The sequence below is a fragment of the Bombina bombina genome, chromosome 2, assembly GCF_027579735.1.
Source record: "Bombina bombina isolate aBomBom1 chromosome 2, aBomBom1.pri, whole genome shotgun sequence".
Lineage (NCBI taxonomy): Eukaryota > Metazoa > Chordata > Amphibia > Anura > Bombinatoridae > Bombina > Bombina bombina.
In genome coordinates, this window is record NC_069500.1 from 373,656,890 (window position 1) to 373,678,005 (window position 21,116).

The 21,116-nt window shown below is 41.4% G+C and overlaps 1 protein-coding gene across 1 annotated transcript in view; it reads left to right on the forward strand.

Moving 5' to 3' along the window:
- AACS (acetoacetyl-CoA synthetase) overlaps positions 1–21,116 on the forward strand; it is a 350,996-nt gene that overhangs the window by 185,523 nt on the left and 144,357 nt on the right. Inside the window, exon 7 of the mRNA XM_053701850.1 lies at positions 3,444–3,525. Coding sequence (XP_053557825.1) covers positions 3,444–3,525 — 82 coding nt within the window. The remainder of the gene's footprint in view (positions 1–3,443; positions 3,526–21,116) is intronic.

A 21,116-nucleotide genomic window follows, 5' to 3' on the forward strand; every position in this document is an offset into this window, starting at 1 on the left:
CTGCCTGTCTTGTCCCTCACTATTTATCTGTTTCCTCTAACTTGGGTGTTGGTTCCCAACAGTAATTGATGAAGCCGTGGAAAGAAAAGAAAATTTATGCTTACCTGATAAATTTATTTATTTCCGGATATGGTGAGTCCACGGCCCCGCTCTTTATTTCAAGACAGTTATTTTTTACTAAACCTCAGACACCTCTACACTTTGTGTTACTTCCTTTTTTTGCTTTTTTCCTTCGGTCAAATGACTGGGAGTTGTGGGAAGGGAAGTGATACTTAACAGTTTTGCTGTGGTGCTCTTTGCCTCCTCCTGCTGGCCAGGAGTGATATTCCCAACAGTAATTGATAAAGCTGTGGACTCACCATATCCGGAACGAAAGAAATTTATCAGGTAAGCATATATTTTCTTTTGTAAGATGTATCGAGTCCACGGATTCATCCATACTTGTGGGATATTCTCCTTCCCTACAGGAAGTGGCAGAGAGAGCACCCACAGCAGAGCTGTCTATATAGCTCCTCCCTTAGCTCCACCCCCCAGTCATTCTCTCTGCCTGCTTAACTGCTAGGAAGGGCAAAGTGAGTGTGGTGACAATAAATATTTCTGACGGAGGAGTAGGAGCTCCATCCAGAGGTATTTGCCCAGCTGACTCAGCTATGGGGCACACCAGAATTGGATCTGATGGCGTTCCGACAGAACGCCAAACTTCTGCGTTACGGGTCCAGGTCCCGGGATCCCCAGGCGGTACTGATAGATGCTCTAGAAGTGCCCTGGACCTTCAATCTGGCTTATGTATTTCCACCGTTTCCTCTCCTCCCACGTCTGGTTGCCAGAATCAAGCAGGAGAGAGCTTCGGTGATTCTGATAGCGCCTGCGTGGCCACACAGGACTTGGTATGCAGACCTGGTGGACATGTCATCTGTTCCACCGTGGACTCTGCCAATGAGGCAGGACCTTCTAATCCAAGGTTCTTTCAAGCATCCAAATCTAATTTCTCTGCGTCTGACTGCTTGGAGATTGAACGCCTGATTCTATCAAAGCGTGGTTTCTCTGAGTCGGTCATTGATACCCTGATTCAGGCTAGAAAGCCTGTCACCAAGAAAATCTATCATAAGATTTGGCGCAAATATCTTTGTTGATGTGAATCCAAGGGTTACTCATGGAGTAAGATTAGGATTCCTAGAATTTTGTCTTTTCCCCAAGAAGGATTGTAGAAGGGATTATCAGCTAGTTCCTTAAAGGGACAAATATCTGCTTTGTCTATTCTTTACACAAACGTCTGGCAGATGTCCCAGACGTTCAAGCGTTTAGTCAGGCCTTGGTCAGGATCAAGCCTGTATTTAAACCTGTTGCTCCGCCATGGAGCCTAAACTTGGTTCTTAAAGTTCTTCAAGGGGTTCCGTTTGAACCTAGGCATTCCATAGATATTAAGCTTCTATCTTGGAAAGTTTTGTTTTTAGTAGCTAACTCTTCGGCTAGAAGAGTTTGAGTTATCTGCTTTACAGTGTGACTCACCTTATCTTATTTTCCATGCAGATAAGGTGGTTTTACGTACCAAACCTGGATTCCTTCCTAAGGTTGTTTCTAATAGGAATATCAATCAGGAAATTGTTGTTCCTTCGCTGTGTCCTAATCCTTCTTCAAAGAAGGAACGTCTGTTGCACAATCTTGATGTGGTTCGTGCTTTAAAGTTCTACTTGCAGGAAACCAAAGATTTCCGTCAAACATCTTCATTGTTTGTTGTCTATTCTGGTAAGCGGAGAGGTCAAAAGGCTACGGCTACCTCTCTTTCTTTTTGACTGCAAAGCATCATCCGTATTGCTTATGAGACTGCTGGCCAGCAGCCTCCTGAAAGAATTACTGCTCATTCTACTAGAGCAGTGGCTTCCACATGGGCTTTTAAAAATGAGGCTTCTGTTGAACAGATTTGTAAGTCTTGGTCTTCGCTTCATACTTTTTCTAAATTTTACAAATTCGATTCTTTTGTTTCTTTGGAGGCTATTTTTGGGAGAAAGGTTCTACAAGCAGTGGTGCCTTCCGTTTAAGGAACCTGTCTTGTCCCTCCCTTCATCCGTGTCCTAAAGCTTTGGTATTGGTATCCCACAAGTATGGATGAATCCGTTGACTCGATAAATCTTACAAGAGAAAACAGAATTTATGCTTACCTGATAAATGTCTTTCTCTTGTGATGTATCGAGTCCATGGCCCACCCTGTCTATTTAAGACAGGTACTATATTTTTATTTAAAAAACTTCAGTCACCACTGCACCCTATAGTTTCTCCTTTTTCTTCCTAGCCTTCGGTCGAATGACTGGGGGGTGGAGCTAAGGGAGGAGCTATATATATATATATATATATATATATATATATATATCTACAGCTGCTTAACACATCACTAGAATATTTTGTTAAGAAACGGTAATGGCAGGGTATATGATTTCTTCGGGGGAAGGGGTGGCAAAATGTCTTAGTCTGTGTAGCCAAAAATCCTTGCACCGTTCTACAGAGTATTAAACTTATGAGAAATTACTTGTTTGGGTTTTATTTTTGTATATGGAATAGCTGTTTCTGTTCTTTGAAACCACAAGCTATAACAATGGGCTGAGCTTGCAGGGAAATTAGATTTCCTTATTTATTCACTTTCTGTACACACATACTTCTTTATATCTGTCTGTATACCAAAGCCCAATATTTAGGTCCCAGTTCTAAAAAGATCTCTAGGCTGGTGAGAGTCCATAAAAAATGCACGCCAACCCTTCTGTTTTCCTGGTTGAATGATATAAAGCCACTTTTTACCCTGAAAACAGGGTGTCTTGCTAAGGGGCGTACACTGCATTTTTGTATGGGAAGGAGATGCATATACATTACAAAAGAGGACAAGAAAAATTAGCATTTTAAAAATCTTACAAAAGAATAATTTAACCATTCACACAAAAATATGCAGGAAAAACTGTAGTTTTGAATTTTGATGCACCTTAATAATCAATTGTTTACCAAAAAATGTATTTGATAAAAAACTTAAAATTTGTAGTTAAATTACACAGGAAAAAAAAATTACAACAATTGCAAGATTGGTATTTCAACTTTATCCCTGTAATGTTTTTGGGCAGATTTATCAGAATGTGCCTGATATTTAAAAGCAGCAATTTAAACCGCTCTGTCACCTCAGAGCTAGCAGATTAGTCACACTGGGCTAATTGACAAGCTCTGCTCTTGTGCAACTAGTTGCGTGAGAGCAGGAGGACACTCATGCAATTATAAATATGTGGTGTTAATGCGCCTCACAATGATAAATTTGCCCCTTTTTATATTATGCAAAAATAGTTTTAAAAAATCTGCACATTAAATTGTTAACTAATTTATCTTAACCTCAGTATTTGTATTGTTAGTGATTTTTTTTTCTGCTGATGTGTCCTGTAACTTACTTTTTGTATTTTTGCTTTATACAGGATTGCCAGACTTGAAAAAGGTTGTTGTAATTCCTTATGTTTTCCCAAAAGAAAAGATTGACATCTCAAAGATTCCTAATAGGTAAACTTTATCAGGGTCATGCAGTATTTTGTTTTCAGTTTTTTTTTTTTTTTTTTTTTTCCAACAATATTTTATTGAGAAATATTTCCAAGAGGATATGACAAAATAAACATTATACAAGAATGAGGTGTTCATAAGCAATCTTAGCCTAACAGGCCAGAAAGTCAAGAGTTATATAGAAGTAGATAACATATGTGCAAAACAAAATGAACAACAAGATATCAATCTGCGGGCTGTGTTGTCATAAGTCCAGTATCAAAATAAATTTCACGTCATATCCTCAGATGTTTGCCGAAGCTTCTTCTAATTTTTTAAGTTTTAAACTCAGAAGTAACCTTATTTACTATATACCTGAGAAGACAAAGTTTTTGTTCCAGAAAAGACTGGAGGAAAAGAACTATGAAGAGAGAGAGCAGAAAGTAGCTAGAAAGAGAGGGGAGAAGAAAAAAAAAAAAAAAAAAAAAAAAAAAAAAAAGGGAGGGGGAAACACTAAAGGGAGGGGATGTGCAAGGTGAAGTGAGGGGGGGGGTCAGAGTTGGCCATAACTACTAGTGGAGGGTAGGCTGAGAGTAGACTCGTTATATAGTGCCTTTCCAGTATGCCACAATCAGCTCGTGTAGGTCTAGTTTGTGGGTTTTTAGGTAGTGATATCTTTCTAACAGCAATAGATCCCAAACTTGACCCTTCCATTCCTGGACAGAAGGGACTATTTGGGTTTTCCAGTATTTTGGAATGAGTTTTTTGGCCGCTGTCAACATTAGCAGCAGGAGTGCCTGTTTGCCCTGACCCACAAGTCTGGGCAGGGAGCAAAACAGAAGCACCTCCGGGACCATGGGGATTGTCGTGCCCAAGATTTCTTTCATTGCTTGAAATACTGCTGTCCAGAAATCCAATAAATGCGGGCATCCCCACCAGATGTGTAGAAGGGTGCCCTCTCCCCCACAACCTCTCCAGCAGGTGTTCGTCAGTCTGGGATACATTTTACAGAGCCGTGCTGGTGTAAGGTACCAGCGGCTAATGAACTTTAATTGGATTTCCTGTATTTTTGCGGAGACCGAAGAGTGTTTGATTAACTTGAATGATTTCAACCATGCCTCTGCATCGATTTCTCGGTCTAATTCTCTCTGCCAAGCGATCGTATAAGAAGGTAGAGAAGTATTGGGACCCCTAACCGTTATTTTGTATATCTTGGAGATCAGATGTTCAGGATAATTAGATTGTATACACAGATTTTCAAAGTATGTAAGTTCTCGGCCCAGATCTTGTCTGTGTTTATGGTGAGAGATGAAGTGCAACAATTGGTTGTAATGGAGCCATGAGGAGAAGATCTCCCCATGGGACTCTGCTAGGGTTGCCTGAGATTTTAGTCTACCTCCGTCTGAGACAAAATGGATAGAGCCCGTTCTAAGAGGGTAAGGGAGAGGAATTCTATTTCTGAGCGTATGGTAGGGAATATCTACATTCTCCAGGAGTGGGGAAAGTGGGGCGAATCTAGAGGATATATGAGTACTGGTGGCCAGAAGCTTGTCCCATTCAGATAATATGTTTGCTGTGATGAGATAATGTTGTATGTTTCTAGGTCTCTGTGATTGTGGTGTCCAGGCAAGTGTTGATATATTTCTCAGTTTAAAGATATCTCTGTCAAGTCGGATCCACATCTTATTGTCAGTGTTGTGTGCCCATTCCACCACATGTCTAAGTGCAATTGCATGTTTGTAGGCCATAAGATTAGGAATCCCCAGCCACCCACTATCTCTCGGTAAATATTGCGTTTTCTTTGGGACTCTCGGTTTTGTGCCTGCCCATATAAATTGTTCTATAACCTTTTGCAATTGGGTGATGTAGCTATCATGGAGAGGTATAGGAAGGGCTTGCATCAGGTAGAGGATCCGAGGGAGAACATTCATTTTCACCACTCCAATCCTACCCAACCAAGAGATGGGTTTATTGCGCCAAGAGGATAAGTCTCGTGCAATGTCAGTTTTTAAATGGCTATAGTTGTATTTGATTAGATCTTGAGTAAGTGTAGTTAATTGTATCCCAAGGTATTTTAATTTGTGTCGGGCCAGGGGAACTCCGTATTTATCTCTAATGTGATGTAGTATTTGGGGGGGGGGGTGTTGATGTTTAGGATTTCGGACTTCGAAATATTCAGTTTAAAGTTAGAGACCCTGCCATACGCGTCTAACTCGGACAACAGTTCTGGGATTGATGTTTCTGCTTCTGTTAAGGAAAAAAGGATATCGTTGGCATAAAGCGCCTGTTTATGTTCAAGTTGGCCTATCTTGAGTCCTTTGATGGTATTGTTATTTCTGACCTTTTGTGCCAAGACTTCGATAGACATAGCAAAAAGAAGAGGGGACAGCGGGCAGCCCTGTCTGGTACCGTTATTGATGGAAAAGGACTCTGATAAGGTATTATTCACTCTGATCTTAGCATTAGGACTGGAGTATAAGGCAAAGGTCATATTCAGAAAGGATTCAGGGATTCCCATCTCACTCATAGACCTCTGCAGAAAAGGCCAACGAACACGGTCGAAGGCCTTCTCCGCGTCAGTCGAGAAGAGGACCAGGGGCTTGCCCGATGCCTTGGCATAGTTTATTAATTGAATAGTTTTGATAACATTATCACGTGCTTCTCTGCCGGGTATAAACCCGGCTTGGTCGCAGGATATCAGGCTGGGGAGATATTTATTTAATCTGTTGGCAAGAACTTTAGCAAGGATTTTCATGTCTGTGTTTATTAAAGAAATGGGTCTAAAGTTAGCAGGGGATGTAGGGGGTTTACCTTGTTTAGGGATCACAGTTATGTGTGCCTCTAGGAGGCCTCTAGATAGAGTGGGGTCATTTCGCAGGTCATTAAATAGTGTGAGGAGGTGAGGGGCTAATATTTCCGAGAATTTCTTATAGTACCCCATCGAGAAGCCGTCCGGCCCAGGACTCTTTCCCGCTGGGGAGTCTTTGATAGCTTGGTGAATTTCTTCTAGTGTAATGGGCAGGGTAAGATGTTCTCTGCCTGCTTCATCTAATGTAGGTAAACCTAGGTCATGGAAATAAGTGTCAAGGTGTTCCCCAAATGCTATAGGGGACTTATCTGCTGGCTGAGGGAGATCTGTGTTTGGGATATTGTATAACGAATTATAATACTGTCTAAAAGTAGATGCGATCTGCTTGTTACATTTAATCATTGAACCTTCTGGGGATTGTAATGTATGAATGTAGGAGGCCAGTTGCCTCCTTCGTAAGCACCTGGCCAGGAGTTTACCTGGTTTGTCGCCGCCTTCATAAAAGTGTTGTCTCAAACAGAGGACGTGGCGCTGATATATAGTTGTCAGGTGGGATTTGAGGTCTGATCTGGCCTGAAGGAGGTCGCGCCTGAGAGTGGCGTTGGTTATGTCCTGCTTGTGTGCCCTTTCTAGTGTGCTGATTCTTTCTAGGAGTTGTGAGTGGTTGTCTCTGGACTGTCTGAGGATCTTAGCTTTTTGTTTGATAAATATACCCCGCATTACGGTTTTATGTGCTTCCCATTCGCATTGGAGAGATGTGGTGGAGTTACTGTTTAGTAAGAAGTATTCTGTAATATCTCTTTCAAGTTCTGCGAGTGTGGTGGGGTTGTCAAGAAGGGATTCATCCAGCCTCCATATTTTAGTGGTGATTGGGAGGTCAGGCCATAAAATGGAGCAGGAAACTGGGGCATGGTCTGTCCAGGTTATATGTCCAATCTCACACTGGTCAATCAAAGCGAGACCGTTGGCGTCAGTCAGTATATGATCTATCCTAGTATAGCAGTCGTGTGGAGTCGAGTAAAAAGTGTAGTCTTTGGTCTGAGGGTGTAGAGTCCTCCATACGTCATGTAGGGCAAGTTTAGAAAGTGTATTTCTGATTGATTTAAGGGTAGTCTTAGGGATAGATGAGGTCCCCTTTGAGGAGTCCAGGCTAGGGTCAAATGCTATGTTAAAGTCTCCAGCGAGAAAAAGTGTGCCCCCAGCCTGGTCTAATATTAAGTTTGATATTTTCTTAAAAAAGGCATTTTGCGCCTGATTTGGTGCATAAATATTCAGTAATGACAGTTGCTGCCCAAAGAGCTGCCCCTTTAGGAGGATATAACGGCCATCAGGGTCTCTGTCAATTTGAGATATTTGGAGGGGAAGGGACCCGTGAATCATGATACCCACCCCTCCTTTTTTTTGGGGTCCTGAGGCGAAGTAAGCCGTGGGGAAGTGAGGAGTATGCCATTTAGGCTCTCTATTCTTTTGGAAATGCGTTTCCTGAAGCATGATAATTTGGCTCCCCAATTTAACGAGTTCCTTATATGCAATTGACCTCTTACCCGGGCTGTTAAGCCCTCTTACATTTATTATTGACAATCTCAAAGAATGGTCTTGAAATCTGCTATTTTTGCCTGCCATTTTCAGCGGGGGTAAGGGGTGGGTGCAAGGGAGAAGGGGGAAAGGGGAAGAGAAAAAAAAAAAAAAAAAAAGAGCAGAAGGGGTACAACACAAGTCAGAGAAGACAAGAAGAGAAAGAGGCTAGGGGAAAAGGAAGAAAACGAATTTGTAGATTAGAGAGGTATATTCCAAAGATATACCGGAAAGTGAGGAAAGAGAATAAAGGTAACCCTATAAATAGAGTAAAGATGAGTAAAAGAGAAAGAACTACTGAGGGGAAGTATCTCCTTCTCCGGCTAGAAATGGTGCAATTTTACTGATATTTAGATCTAACTAACGTGCAATTAGGGTGGTGGGAGAGAGGGTGGAGGGGGGGGAAGGGACTATGTATATCAAAGTTTGGGGTATGGGAAGATCATGTGAAAGATAAGAGAGGTAATGCTTTAGTGTGAGAATATTTTTCAACGTGTTCCAAAACTTTGTTCCTAGGAAGGTTTTGTAGAATCTGGTAGTGTGTGAAGCCAAAAGACCTAAGTACGTCTCCCATGGTGGGAGTTGCTTTCTGTATTGGTGTTGTTAGAGAAATTGGGTTGTTCCTAAAGTTTTAATTTCAGATAGGAGAGTGAAGTATAGTGGGTGGTAAAATTTAGAGAATATCGACAACCTTTACTCAATCCTGCTGTATATTTTAACGTTGGAACATACACAATAATAAAACAAGATATTGTCTGTAATCTGAACCTAGGAAAGAAAACAAATCAGAACAGCAGGCAAAATAACCAAGCCTGAACATTTACACATTTATACTTATACGTTCTAAAACATTGGCAAACAGTTCTCGTGCGGCATAAAAAAAGGATACAGCCCCCATAGAGGAGGGGGTCAGAAGGTCTCTTATTTCTGTAGGGTTAACCCCCTGTCTGGGGGTTTAACATGGCAGTGTCTCTCTTGGATGATTAGATCCAGGAGTCAGGTGTCATAGAGGAGTAGGTGTAAGGCCGTTTTAGTGAGGGTCATCACTTGCAGTAGTAGGCCTCAGAGCCGATGAGGATCCCGAGGGGAGATAAGTGGCGCCAGCGGTTGTTGACTCAGTGCATGGTATAGAAAGTTCATTGTAGAAAGATTGAATGTCGTCTCCGGGTCTGTAAGTCAGCGCCTTATTGTTATTTGAAACTATCAAGGATACTGGAAACCCCCATCTGTACTGTATTTTGCGGTCTCTCAGGGTCGCTGTAATAGGTGCAAGTTCTCGCCGTTTCTGAAGGGTTGCCTGAGATAGGTCAGAGAACAAAGAGATTTCCTCGCCAGCATGAAAAATAGGGTGCTTTGATCTTGCGCACCGGAGGAGCTCTTCTTTATCTTTATACCTTAAAAATTTAACTATAATATCCCTGGGTGGGGCTTTGGGAGGAGGTTTGGGTCTCACCGCCCTGTGTGCCCTTTCGATAGGTATATTCTCTGCAGTTGGATTGTCTCTTATAATTTTGAAGAGAGCTTGTAAATATCCCTCTATGGCGGGGGGAAAGACAGTCTCTGAGACACCCCGGATTCGCAGATTATTGCGTCGACACCTATTTTCAAGGTCTTCAAGTTTGTCGGCCATGGCATTAATCCTGCGATCCTGATCTGAGATGTGAAGTGAAGTCTGTTGAAATGTACTTTCTATGGACTCTTGTTTCTCTTCTAGGGTTATCACTCTCTGGTCGAGCGCCCCCATATCTTTACGCAAGTCGCCAAAAAGAGTTCTCATTTCCTGCAGGATTTCTTTAATATTTTCCTTAGAAGAAAGATGAAGTATGTCAGTTTTAGTGACAAACATGTTGGAAGGTGTTTCTGCAGATAGGGGGTTGCCCGAAGTAGGTGTTGAAGAGGTTAAATCATCCTCTGTGCAGCTGGGCGCTGAGGCCCCTGAGGGTTTAAGGTAATGGTTGAGGGTCTTAGTAGGGTTCATTTTTTCAGATTTGGCCTGCCTTTTACAAGGCATTACATAAATGGCCAATGATGTAGCTGCAAGTGCTTAAATTAAAATGAACAAACAAAAAAACAAAAAAATTAAAAAAAAATAAGGCTACCAGATAGCAAATGGCCCTGTCTGCTGCAGGGATCAGCACCTGTGCCACAGATAGGTAATTCAGTGGTGAGTCAGGCAAAATGTAAAAAGGAAAAAGCAGTCCGTTTTTATTCCCTTTAGTAAAATACTGTGGAGGGCATTAGTCTAGTACCATTACGTTTGTGCCCCAGATCGTGCCTATGATTCCTTGTGGAGAAGTGTCTCTGTCAACCCTGCACTCCTGTGTGTAACTTATTTTGCCCCCTGTGTGCTGGTTCTAGAGGAGGGTGTGTGTCAGGAGTATGCGTTGGCCGGTACTTACTATGAGAGGAAATCTCGAGGCCGCCGCTGCATAAGTGCTATAGGCAGACTGTCCCAGGCCTCCGTAGCAGGCCACGTGGTGAGGAGATGTTGAGCAGCGGAGCGGCAGTGTAAACGATAGCGGGTAAGTCCGGTGCGCACCTCTATCTGTAAATGACCGAAGCCGGATGCAGGCTAGTCTATGGATCCGTTGGTGGGTAGGCAAGTGCTGTGGGGGATCGAGGATGAGGCCTCCACAGTATATTTGTAAGCGGTGCCTTTGCGAGTTGCAGGGCAGAGGATGTTAAATTACGGGATCAGTGCCTCCTTGAAATTATGCTGGGTGTTGAAGAGGGTCTTTTATGATGTTCCCTGTGGGGATTAGAAGGGGTTTAAGGGGATTTGCACGATGTTAGAGAGCTTTAAGCCGGAGTTGGAGATGAGAGCTTTTTCAAAAGGCAGCCATCATCCTGCGTGGCTAGCTCCGCCCCCCTTTGTTTTCAGTTTTAATAATTTAACAAGTACAGAAACAGCCTATCCCAACCTGTTAGAAGACATTTGAAAGTTGTTTAAACATACATGGATTTGATAGAACAATATTTAAAAATTTACTTCTGCTTATTAAAACTTGTAATTAAACAACCTTAATGTCTGCAGGTGACACTTGAAAGACAAACGTATTAAGTCCTGCGGGATATACTTGTGCTAGAAGTTATCTTTCTGTTGTGTATCTAATTGGTCAGAAGAATAATAAACATGATGCAGCAGAGGACATGCACTTTGCACAAAACACCTACAGTATATAATATTTTACACACATACTTGTTTTGAAGGGAGCCATTTGTTTTGCTTTTAAACTTTCTTTTTTTTTTTTTTTGCACTTTTAACACTTTTTTAAACTACTCTGATCACCGACAAACTAGAAAAAAATAGGTGCCGCAAGCACTCATTTGTCTAACTTGATATAAAGAAAAGAAAATCGTATTTAAGTATTGTGACATTATCGGCCCAAGCGTGCTGCATTGGAAAAGACAAGACACTTCTTTACAACCTGTGCTCTTTTCATTAAGACATCTGCACTAAACTCCCCATATGCCGTAGATTTTGAAAACTATAAACTGCATGATTTTAAAAGAATCCAATTTTTCAGAGTAATCATTCTCTGAAAAATTGGATTCTTTTAAAATCATGACAATGCAGCAACTTAATTTTATATATAAATAAATGTGGATTTTATGAGTTCATTAACATTTTAAATTAATGTTAGTATATTGTTCGGTAAAGCAGCATTTCTCAGTATTTTTGGAATAAGTACCCTTATGTGTGGGTACATTATATTTTCCTTAGTGCCCCTAACCACAAAACAATATTTTTATTTTAAAAAAAGCGTACACCTAGATTACGAGTCTTGCGTTAGCCTTAAAAAGCAGCGTTGAGAAGTCCCAACGCTGCTTTTTAACGCCCCCTGGTATTACGAGTCAGGCAGGAAAGGGTCTACCGCTCACTTTTTTCCGTGATTTTAGCTTACCGCAAATCCCCTTACGTCAATTGCGTATCCTATCTTTTTAATGGGATTTGCCTAACACCGGTATTACGATCGCCTGAAAAAGTGAGCGGTAGACCCTCTCCTGTCGAGACTCCTACCGCATATAAAAGTCAGTAGTTAAGAGTTTTATGGGCTAACGCCGTAACATAAAGCTCTTAACTAAAGTGCTACAAAGTACACTACCACCCATAAACTACCTATTAACCCCTAAACCGAGACCCCACCACATCGCAAACACTATAATAAAATTATTTAACCCCTAATCTGCCGACCGGACATCGCCGCCACTTTAATAAATGTATTAACCTCTAAACCGCCGCACTCCCGCCTCGCAAACACTAGTTACATTTTATTAACCCCTAATCTGCCGTCCCTAACATCGCCGACACCTACCTACATTTATTAACCCCTAATCTGCCGCCCCCAACGTCGCTGCTACTAATTAAACTTATTAACCCCTAAATCTAAATCTAACCCTAACCCCCCTAACTTAAATATAATTTAATTAAAACAAAATTAAATTACTACTATTAAATAAATTAATCCTATTTAAAACTAAATACTTACCTATAAAATAAACCCTAAGATAGCTACAATATAACTAATAGTTACATATGTATCTATCTTAGGGTTTATTTTTATTTTACAGGCAAGTTTGTATTTATTTTAACTAGGTACAATAGTTATTAAATAGTTATTAACTATTTAATAACTACCTAGCTAAAATAAGTACAAAAGTACCTGTAAAATTAACCCTAACCTAAGTTACAATTACACCTAACACTACACTATAATTAAACTAATTACCTAAACTACCTACAATTAATTACAATTAAATAAACTAAATTATATATAAAAAAAAGAATTACAAGAATTTTAAACTAATTACACCTAATCTAATCCCCCTAATAAAATAAAAAAGCCCCCCAAAATAATAAAATTCCCTACCCTATACTAAATTACAAATAGCCCTTTTGCGGGGCATTGCCCCAAATTAATCAGCTCTTTCACCTGTAAAAAAAAATACAATACCCCCCCAACATTAAACCCCACCACCCACACACCCAACCCTACTCTAAAACCCACCCAATCCCCCCTTAAAAAAACCTAACACTACCCCCTTGAAGATCACCCTACCTTGAGCCGTCTTCATCCAGCTGGGCACAAGTGGTCCTCCAGAGGGTCTTCATCCTATCCGGCCAGAAGAGGACATCCAGACCGGCAGAAGGCTTCATCCAGGCGGCATCTTCTATCTTCATCCATCCGGAGCGGGTCCATCTTCAAGACATCCGACGCGGAGCATCCTCTTCATCCGACGGCCGACGACTGAATGACTGGTCCTTTAAATGACGTCTTCCAAGATGGCGTCCCTTGAATTGCGATTGGCTGATAGAATCCTATCAGCCAATCGGAAATTAAGGTAGGAAAAATCAGCCAATAGGATTGAGCTTGCATTCTATTGGCTGTTCCAATCAGCCAATAGAATGCAAGGTCAATCCTATTGGCTGATTGCATCAGCCAATAGGATTTTTCCTACCTTAATTCCGATTGGCTGATAGGATTCTATCAGCCAATCGGATTTCAAGGGACGCCATCTTGGATGACGTCACTTAAAGGACCAGTCATTCAGTCGTCGGCCGTCGGATGAAGAGGATGCTCTGTGTCTGATGTCTTGAAGATGGACTGGCTCCGCTCCGGAAGGATGACGATAGAAGATGTCGCCTGGATGAAGCCTTCTGCCGGTCTGGATGTCCTCTTCTGGCCGGATAAGATGAAGACTTCGGACCCTCTGGAGGACCACTTGTGCCAGGCTGGGTGAAGACGGCTCAAGATAGGGTGATCTTCAAGGGGGTAGTGTTAGTTTTTTTTAAGGGGGGATTGGGTGGGTTTTAGAGTACGGTTGGGTGTGTGGGTGGTGAGTTTTAATGTTGGGGGGGTATTGTATTTTTTTTTACAGGTGAAAGAGCTGATTACTTTGGGGCAATGCCCTGCAAAAAGCCCTTTTAAGGGCTATTTATAATTTAGTATAGGGTAGGGAATTTTATTATTTTGTGGGGCTTTTTTATTTTATTAGGGGGATTAGATTAGGTGTAATTAGTTAAATATTCTTGTAATTCTTTTTTTATTTTCTGGAATTTAGTGGGTTTTTTTCTTCGTAATTTAGTTTAATTTAATTGTAATTAATTGTAGGTAGTTTAGGTAATTAGTTTAATTATAGTGTAGTGTTAGGTGTAATTGTAACTTAGGTTAGGGTTTATTTTACAGGTACTTTTGTACTTATTTTAACTAGGAAGTTATTAAATAGTTAATAACTATTTAATAACTATTGTACCTAGTTAAAATAAATACAAAATTGCCTGTAAAATAAAAAATAAAACCTAAGCTAGGTACAATGTAACTATTAGTTATATTGTAGCTAGCTTAGGGTTTAATTTATAGGTAAGTAGTTAGTTTTAAATAGGAATAATTTATATAATTGTAGTAAATTTATTTAGATGTATTTAAATTATTTAAATATTATTATTTAAGTTAGGGGGGTGTTAGACTTAGGTTTAGAGGTTAATACATTTATTATAGTGGCGGTGACGTTGGCGGCGGCGGCAGATTAGGGGTTAATAAATTTAATATAGTTGCGGCGACATGGGGGGGGGGGGCAAATTAGGGGTTAATAACTATAATGTAGGTGTTGGCGATGTTGGGGGCAGTAGATTAGGGGTTCATAAGTATAATGTAGGTGGCGGCGGTGTCCGGAGCGGCATATTAGGGGTTAATAATTATAATGTAGGTGTCAGCGATAGCGGGGGCGGCAGATTAGGGGTTAATAAGTGTAAGATTAGGGGTGTTTAGACTTGGGGTTCATGTTAGGGTGTTAGGTGCAGACATAAATTTCATTTTCCCATAGGAAACGATGGGGCTGCGTTAGGAGCTGAACACTGCTTTTTTGCAGGTGTTAGTTTTTTTTCCAGCCAACTCAGCCCCATTGTTTCCTATGGGGAAATCGTTCACAAGCAGGTTTTGCCAGCTTACCGCTACCGTAAGCAACGCTGGTATTACAGTGAGATGTGGAGCTAAATTTTGCTCAACGCTCACTTTTCTGAGGCTAACGCCGGCTTGAAGAAAACCTGTAATACCAGCGTTGGCTTAAGTGAGCGGTAAGAAATAAAGGCTCGTTAGCCCCGCACAGCCTTACCGTCAAAAACTCGTAATCTAGGTGATGGTATTTAAAAAACGCACAATAATCCATGATCTTGTATGCTGACAAATTTGCTGTAAGTCAGATGATAGATTTTTCTAAATTCAGGGATTTATTTAATTATGTGTTTATTTCAGATGGCAGATACTGCAATATTTTAGATCATTTAAAACATGCAAACATATCTTCTTCTACCTTTGAAATAATACATTCATTTCATCATAAATAAGTGGATAATTAATTATACTACCTCTGTGGGTTTGTCATTCCTACACAATTTATCTAGATTTACTTGACACACTTCTGTTAATGGAACATTTATTGGCATGTGCTACCAATAACATTCTGACATAAAAAAATTTAGCTGGCATTTCAACACATAATGCTTTGTATGTAATATTTCACTAGGGTCTCTTGTCTGTCTCCCTGCAAAGTGGCAGTTTTTGTTATTACAGTGATTCACTTGAACTGACCAATCCTCTATCGTTAAAGCATTATTTACCTTTTATTAAAATTTGCAGGGACTACATCTATTAAAGTCCTGTAGTACTCTTTATTTATGGCTCAAGTACCATGAGGTATATATGTGCTACAAATTGAGAAACTAGATCATAAATGGCATGGATAGTTTTAGATTTGGAGTTAAATGTACATTCTTGGGAAATATTTTTTTATTCAAATGATCCAATGTCAAAATGGGTAACCCCTTATTAGATGATAAACTCAAATTGAAACACCTGGCACATTCCTGTGCTGCCAGATGAGAAAAAATGCTTCAGTTGGCGTGTATGAATGTGTAATTTGACACACGCTTAGAACGTCATATCCATTAAATTGTATGAATATGTAAGAGCTAAAAACATAGAACATAAAAAAATCTGTTTTAAGAAGTTCTCCTCTTTCTAATAAAAATGTTGACTGTGATCTGGAACCAGACAAATTTTGCACTTCTATTACTAGTCCAAAGTGGTTTTATCTTTTGAGTGATAGTCTAGGGAGCGCTAATATGACTACCGGATAGTATGTGTGCGATAAGCCCTTCACATGATACACTTCTACGAGGTGCACAGTAATATTGATGTTGGAGATCGCTCAATTGCTGAGCCGATGGTGTGCAACTAGTGGAGTTTTTTTATGTAGCTCTCTGCTATACTATTAATAATAACAATAATAATAATAATGGTTTACAGGTCTCAAAAAGTGTTACATATTACAGCTGTATTTTGGAATGTGCTTTTACACAACACTTAATACTTCTAATATGAGTGCTCTATTAGAGCTCCTTGCACTATCCATTAAAAGTAAGATGCCCTGGATAAATGTAACTATCCGCTTGTAATACCAGTGCGTTGTTAGCGCAGGATAATGCGCACTGCCATATCAGTTGCACTCCACTTTTAGTCTTTATTTTATATATAGTAGAACTGCAACCACTAATCAATATAATTGTTAATAATAGATTATAAAAATAGTTGTAAAAGAATCTCATTATCAATTAGTTGACAGCATCAGCTGTTTTACTCTGATGAACTTCTGCACATTGTATTGTGTTTTATGGTTATGTGCTTAACCTAAAGGATGTCTCCAGACGTTTTACTTTTCACTTTCTTTTTCCTCATAAATGGAAAGAGTCCACAGCTGCATTAATTTCTTTTGGGAATTCAGAACCTGGCCACCAGGAGGAGGCAAAGACACCCCAGCCAAAGGCTTAAATACCCCTTCCACTTCCCTGATCCCCCAGTCATTCTTTGCCTTTCCTTCCCAGGAGGTTGGCAGAGAAGTGTCAGAAGTTTTAGATTAGTCTCTTATGGAGGGTAGTACTCTTCGGCAAAAGAATGGAGTTTTAAGTAGTCCTGTCAACCTTTCAGTCCAGAGATGCAGGGAGAGTCTTTCTGCGAAACCATCCTGACTCATTTTAACAGCACCACATTGGCGTTGACGAGTTTCGCTGCCTGCTTTCTTCTCTCAAGTCTATGGCAGAAGCGATGCTACTATCTGTCACACTTGAAGGGCCATGTTCCTGTTCCACGGTTTAGATTCCGGTAAGAAACCTTCCATTTTATTTCATGAAATGTATTGTATTTCAGATGTTTTTCCGAGGGGCTAACACCTCGCGGGACTAACTTATAACACAGGGTCTCAGTTAAGCTCCTTTTGTATCTTGGAATCAAGGGTTAATATCTGCTGAGGGGGGTTATTGAACAGGGTTTTTTTTAATCATGTTTGTTATATGATTCAACCTGCTTCACCTGGTGACCGGGCGTGGTCACGTTTTTAGGCTCCAATTCCGCATTCCTGACCGTGTGGCGACGGAGAAATTCTGGTTTGCTGGTGTCTGGTTCTTAGGAAGTGGTAAGTGCCCCAGCCATTGTGAGTGTCAGGTGCCGTTTAGATTTTTTAGTCCACTCTTTTGTATTCAATATCCTAGTTATGGAGGAGTCTGATATTGTGGGGACGGACGTCTCGTTTTCAGATTCTACTCCTTGCGCAGAATGCGTATTGTCCCAGATGATACAAGCCTATCAGTTATGTTCTGAATGCCGTATTAGAGTGCTCAATTCCTCGGGATCGGGGAATCAAGGGGCCACGGAGCCATCCGCTTCTGGGGCTTCTGTCCTCCAAGTGGCGAGTTCCCTTCCACCATCTCTTACTACACATGCAGGTAATCCAGACTTTGCTCATCCTTCTCGGGAAGGTGGCTTGTTCCCACCGGGGGTTTCGGTACGATGTCGTATGTCCATAATTTTGGCGCTGGTGAATCTGCAACTTCAAGATAGTTGCTTCAGATATTGTTCGTGTTCCATTATCCGGGGCTCCTCAGGCATGGGATGGCCTGTTCAGCTCTCTGGGGGAACGACTGTCCCTGAGGCTTCAGGGGGTCAACCTTCGGGGCCAGAGTCGTCTTTTGCTTCGGCGGGGGTATGCTGTGCTTTTCAGTATAGACTGCCGTGCCTTTGTGTTCTATTGAGGCGCACTTTGGTGTCGGAAGATCCCATCCTTAATGGATCTGAGAATTCTCAGTCTTTTTCTCAAATAGCTTTCAGAATTAGATATAAGGGGATGAAGTATTCCTCTTATAGGTTTATTTGTTTAGTATCCTTTTCCAGTTGTTGGGCTATTCCTGCGGGTGCGTCTGTTCTTATTGGACGACAACCTACGGGTTGCCTTCTTTTTTCACTCCGGTTAGGATGATTGTTTATTGCTTACAGCTCATCTTTGTTTTATTTTTCCTTTGGGAATTTTATTTTCTGCAATAGATACTCGCGACCTTTTGATCGCACTGTTTACTTCTACGGAAGTTTGTCTAAGGACGTGTTTGGTCCTATGTTTATCTGCCGTTTATTCTCCCTCTGGTGGTGAATATATGAGGCCTTGGGCCTTTGGTTAAAGGCTAGTCCTGCTTGGGTTCAGATCCTTCTGTCCCTATTTCAGACTTGTGGCGTTTCTGTTCTTCCTGGCTGATCCGGGTAGGGCGCTGAGTGCTTCACATTATTATTATTATTATTATTATTATTATTATTATTATTACGTTTAATTTACAAGTTCTGCTGAGCATTATGGAAGGACCTAGGAGTTTGTGTGGCATGGAGGATTGGTTCAGTCCTCATTAGCCTTTTTAGCTGGTCGTCTGGGATACAGTAGAGTTCCGCTGTGATACATTCGGTTGTTTCCAATGTCTGTCGGGACTTAGAGTGTTCCTTCCCGCGTGGGTAAAGGTTTGGAGGATTTAGGGCCTCCATGCCGCCGGTTCCTGTCGGTCTTGCCTTTTAGGGGCTTTTTGGAGTGGACTTTGTTTGTTATCCTTAGGGATTTAGCCACCTTCTGGGAGGGCCTGGGGCCTTTTTCCTGGTTTTGGGAGTTAGTTTTTTCCCTATTGGAACTGATAGGCTGTGTTGTCTCCTCCAAGCTTTGCTTAAGGGGTTTTTCTACTGGGGTTGGGATGCTTTGCATTCTTTTTCCTTAGGTGGGTTCCTCTGGTTACGTACTCTAGGTGTTTATGGAGACGTTTAGGGGCACACTGGCATGGCCTAGTGGTTTGTTCTAGCCTTGTTCTAGTCCCTCTTCGGACGACTTGGTCCGCGATGTTTCCCCTTGGTCCTGGATGTCTTGGTGTTGTCTGCACGCTTTTTGGGCTCTAGAGTCTAGAGTCCATTTCTGGGCTCAGGCCTATAATTTTAGTCTGGAATCTTTCCAGATGTCCGGAACCTTATGATCCTGTGGCTGGTTCAGTGTGTTCCAGTTTTTCCAGGGAACATTGGCTTTGACTTATGGTCTAGTTAGTTGAGCTGCTTGCAACTTGGCCAGGATCTGTGCATTTTTGGATACGCCCTTTTTTGGTTTGTCCTGTCCTTTGAATGATTCTCTCCTTCATTCGGAGTTCTTCTGTGTTTTTGTTTCTGGATGATTTTCATTCAGCTTTTGTTTTCATTAGGCTACGGCTTCCTGTTTGGGGCTTGTGCGCTGTTGTTCTCTGTGCTCTCCCCCGGGGGGGGTAATTTTGTTTTCCTTAAGGAGGTGGAATTTCCTCTCTCAGGAGGTTGGCTGTCCTGTCTCATGGGAAGGTGATTGGAATGAGTATTTTACCCTATAGTGGGTTGTTCTGTTCCATCTGTGGAGATTGAAGTCTGTGTTGAAACTGTCATTAGATCGCGCAGGGTCTTATGGCGATCTACTGCATTTCTCCGTTCATCTCTATGAGGTTCTCGTTGGAGTTTCTATTTGGGTTGGCACCCAAACACTATTGGAGTGGATAGGTCCGTCCCATTTTGTCATCCGGAGATTGGGGCCCTTTTATCCCCCTGCTTGTCAGATGTGTCTGTCGCTGGTCTGGTGTTGGGAGCAGAATATGGGATCTGGGGTTAGTCCTTGGGTCTTGAGGTATGGTGAGCCTCTTTGAGGTTTCGGTGCTTTTACATGTTCAAGTTACGCGAGTAGCTTCGGTGACTTGTGGATAGCCTGTGATGTGTTCAGTGGATGTTTCGCAGTTTGAAGGTGCGGTTGGTCTTTTGACAACTCAGGTTTGATTCCCATTACTGGGAGGTGTTTTTTTATCAAATCTACTTCAGCTGTTTACAAGTCATCCTGGTATGACTATTGCGTGTGCTTGATGCAGGCGTTTTCTATCTGGGTTTGCGGCACGTAGTTTGGCTTCTGAATATCTTGATATTCTGAGTTCCTTGCGACTTGAAGACTTCTTCTTCAGTTTAGGGTGCGTTTGCACTGTAATAGAAGAAGTTTTCTTCTCTGTTTTCAGATCCCGGTCATAATCTTGTGGTTTCTGTACTCTTTGGGATCTGGGCGTTGCCTCCCCTTGTTTCTCAGGACTGGTTTTTGGTCTCTTTGAGCTTGACTTGCTTCTGGAGTTTGTTCCTTATTTTATTTGGAACTTGTTGTACCCTATTTAGGGTCTTCTGGGTATCCTTGTCTGGTTTCTCTGTGTTCTCTTCCTTTTGGGAATTTACGGTAGTTGATCCCTTTCTTTCTGTGGGGGACCGACTGCTGGGCAATGGTGTCTCCCGAAGGCGTGTTGGCTCGGTCGAGTCTATTTTCTGCAGTCTCTAGCAAGGCTTGTGATCTTCTGTGAGTCGGTGTCCTTTTTCAAAGTTTTCTCGGCTTTGGACGAAGCGGGTTTTTTGCTGGGTAGGGGTCAGGCCTGGTACCCTCAGAATGGGCTGCTTTTTGTACCCTCCCGCTTTAGCATTCAGTGTCCTCTAAAGCTTGAGTATTGTTTTCCCAAAATAATGAATGCAGCTGTGGACTCTTTCCATTTCTGAAGAAAAAAAAATGATGCTTACCTGATTACCTGTGTCTGTTATTTTTATTCTTCTGGCACCTTTTCACCCTGATATTTCTTCTACTGTTCCTTGTTCCTTGGCAGAATGACTGGGGGATGAGGGAAGTGGGAGGGATATTTAAGCCTTTGGCTGGGGTGTCTTTGCCTCCTCCTGGTGGCCAGGTTCTGAATTCCCAAAAGTAATGAATGGAGCTGTGGACTATTTCAATCTGAAGATTATGTAGTTTAGATCACCTGGGCATCCCAGAAATAATAGTGATTGTCATATAGATTATTCATATTAAATCAGGTGATTTAGGACTATGCTTTGCATAATAGCGT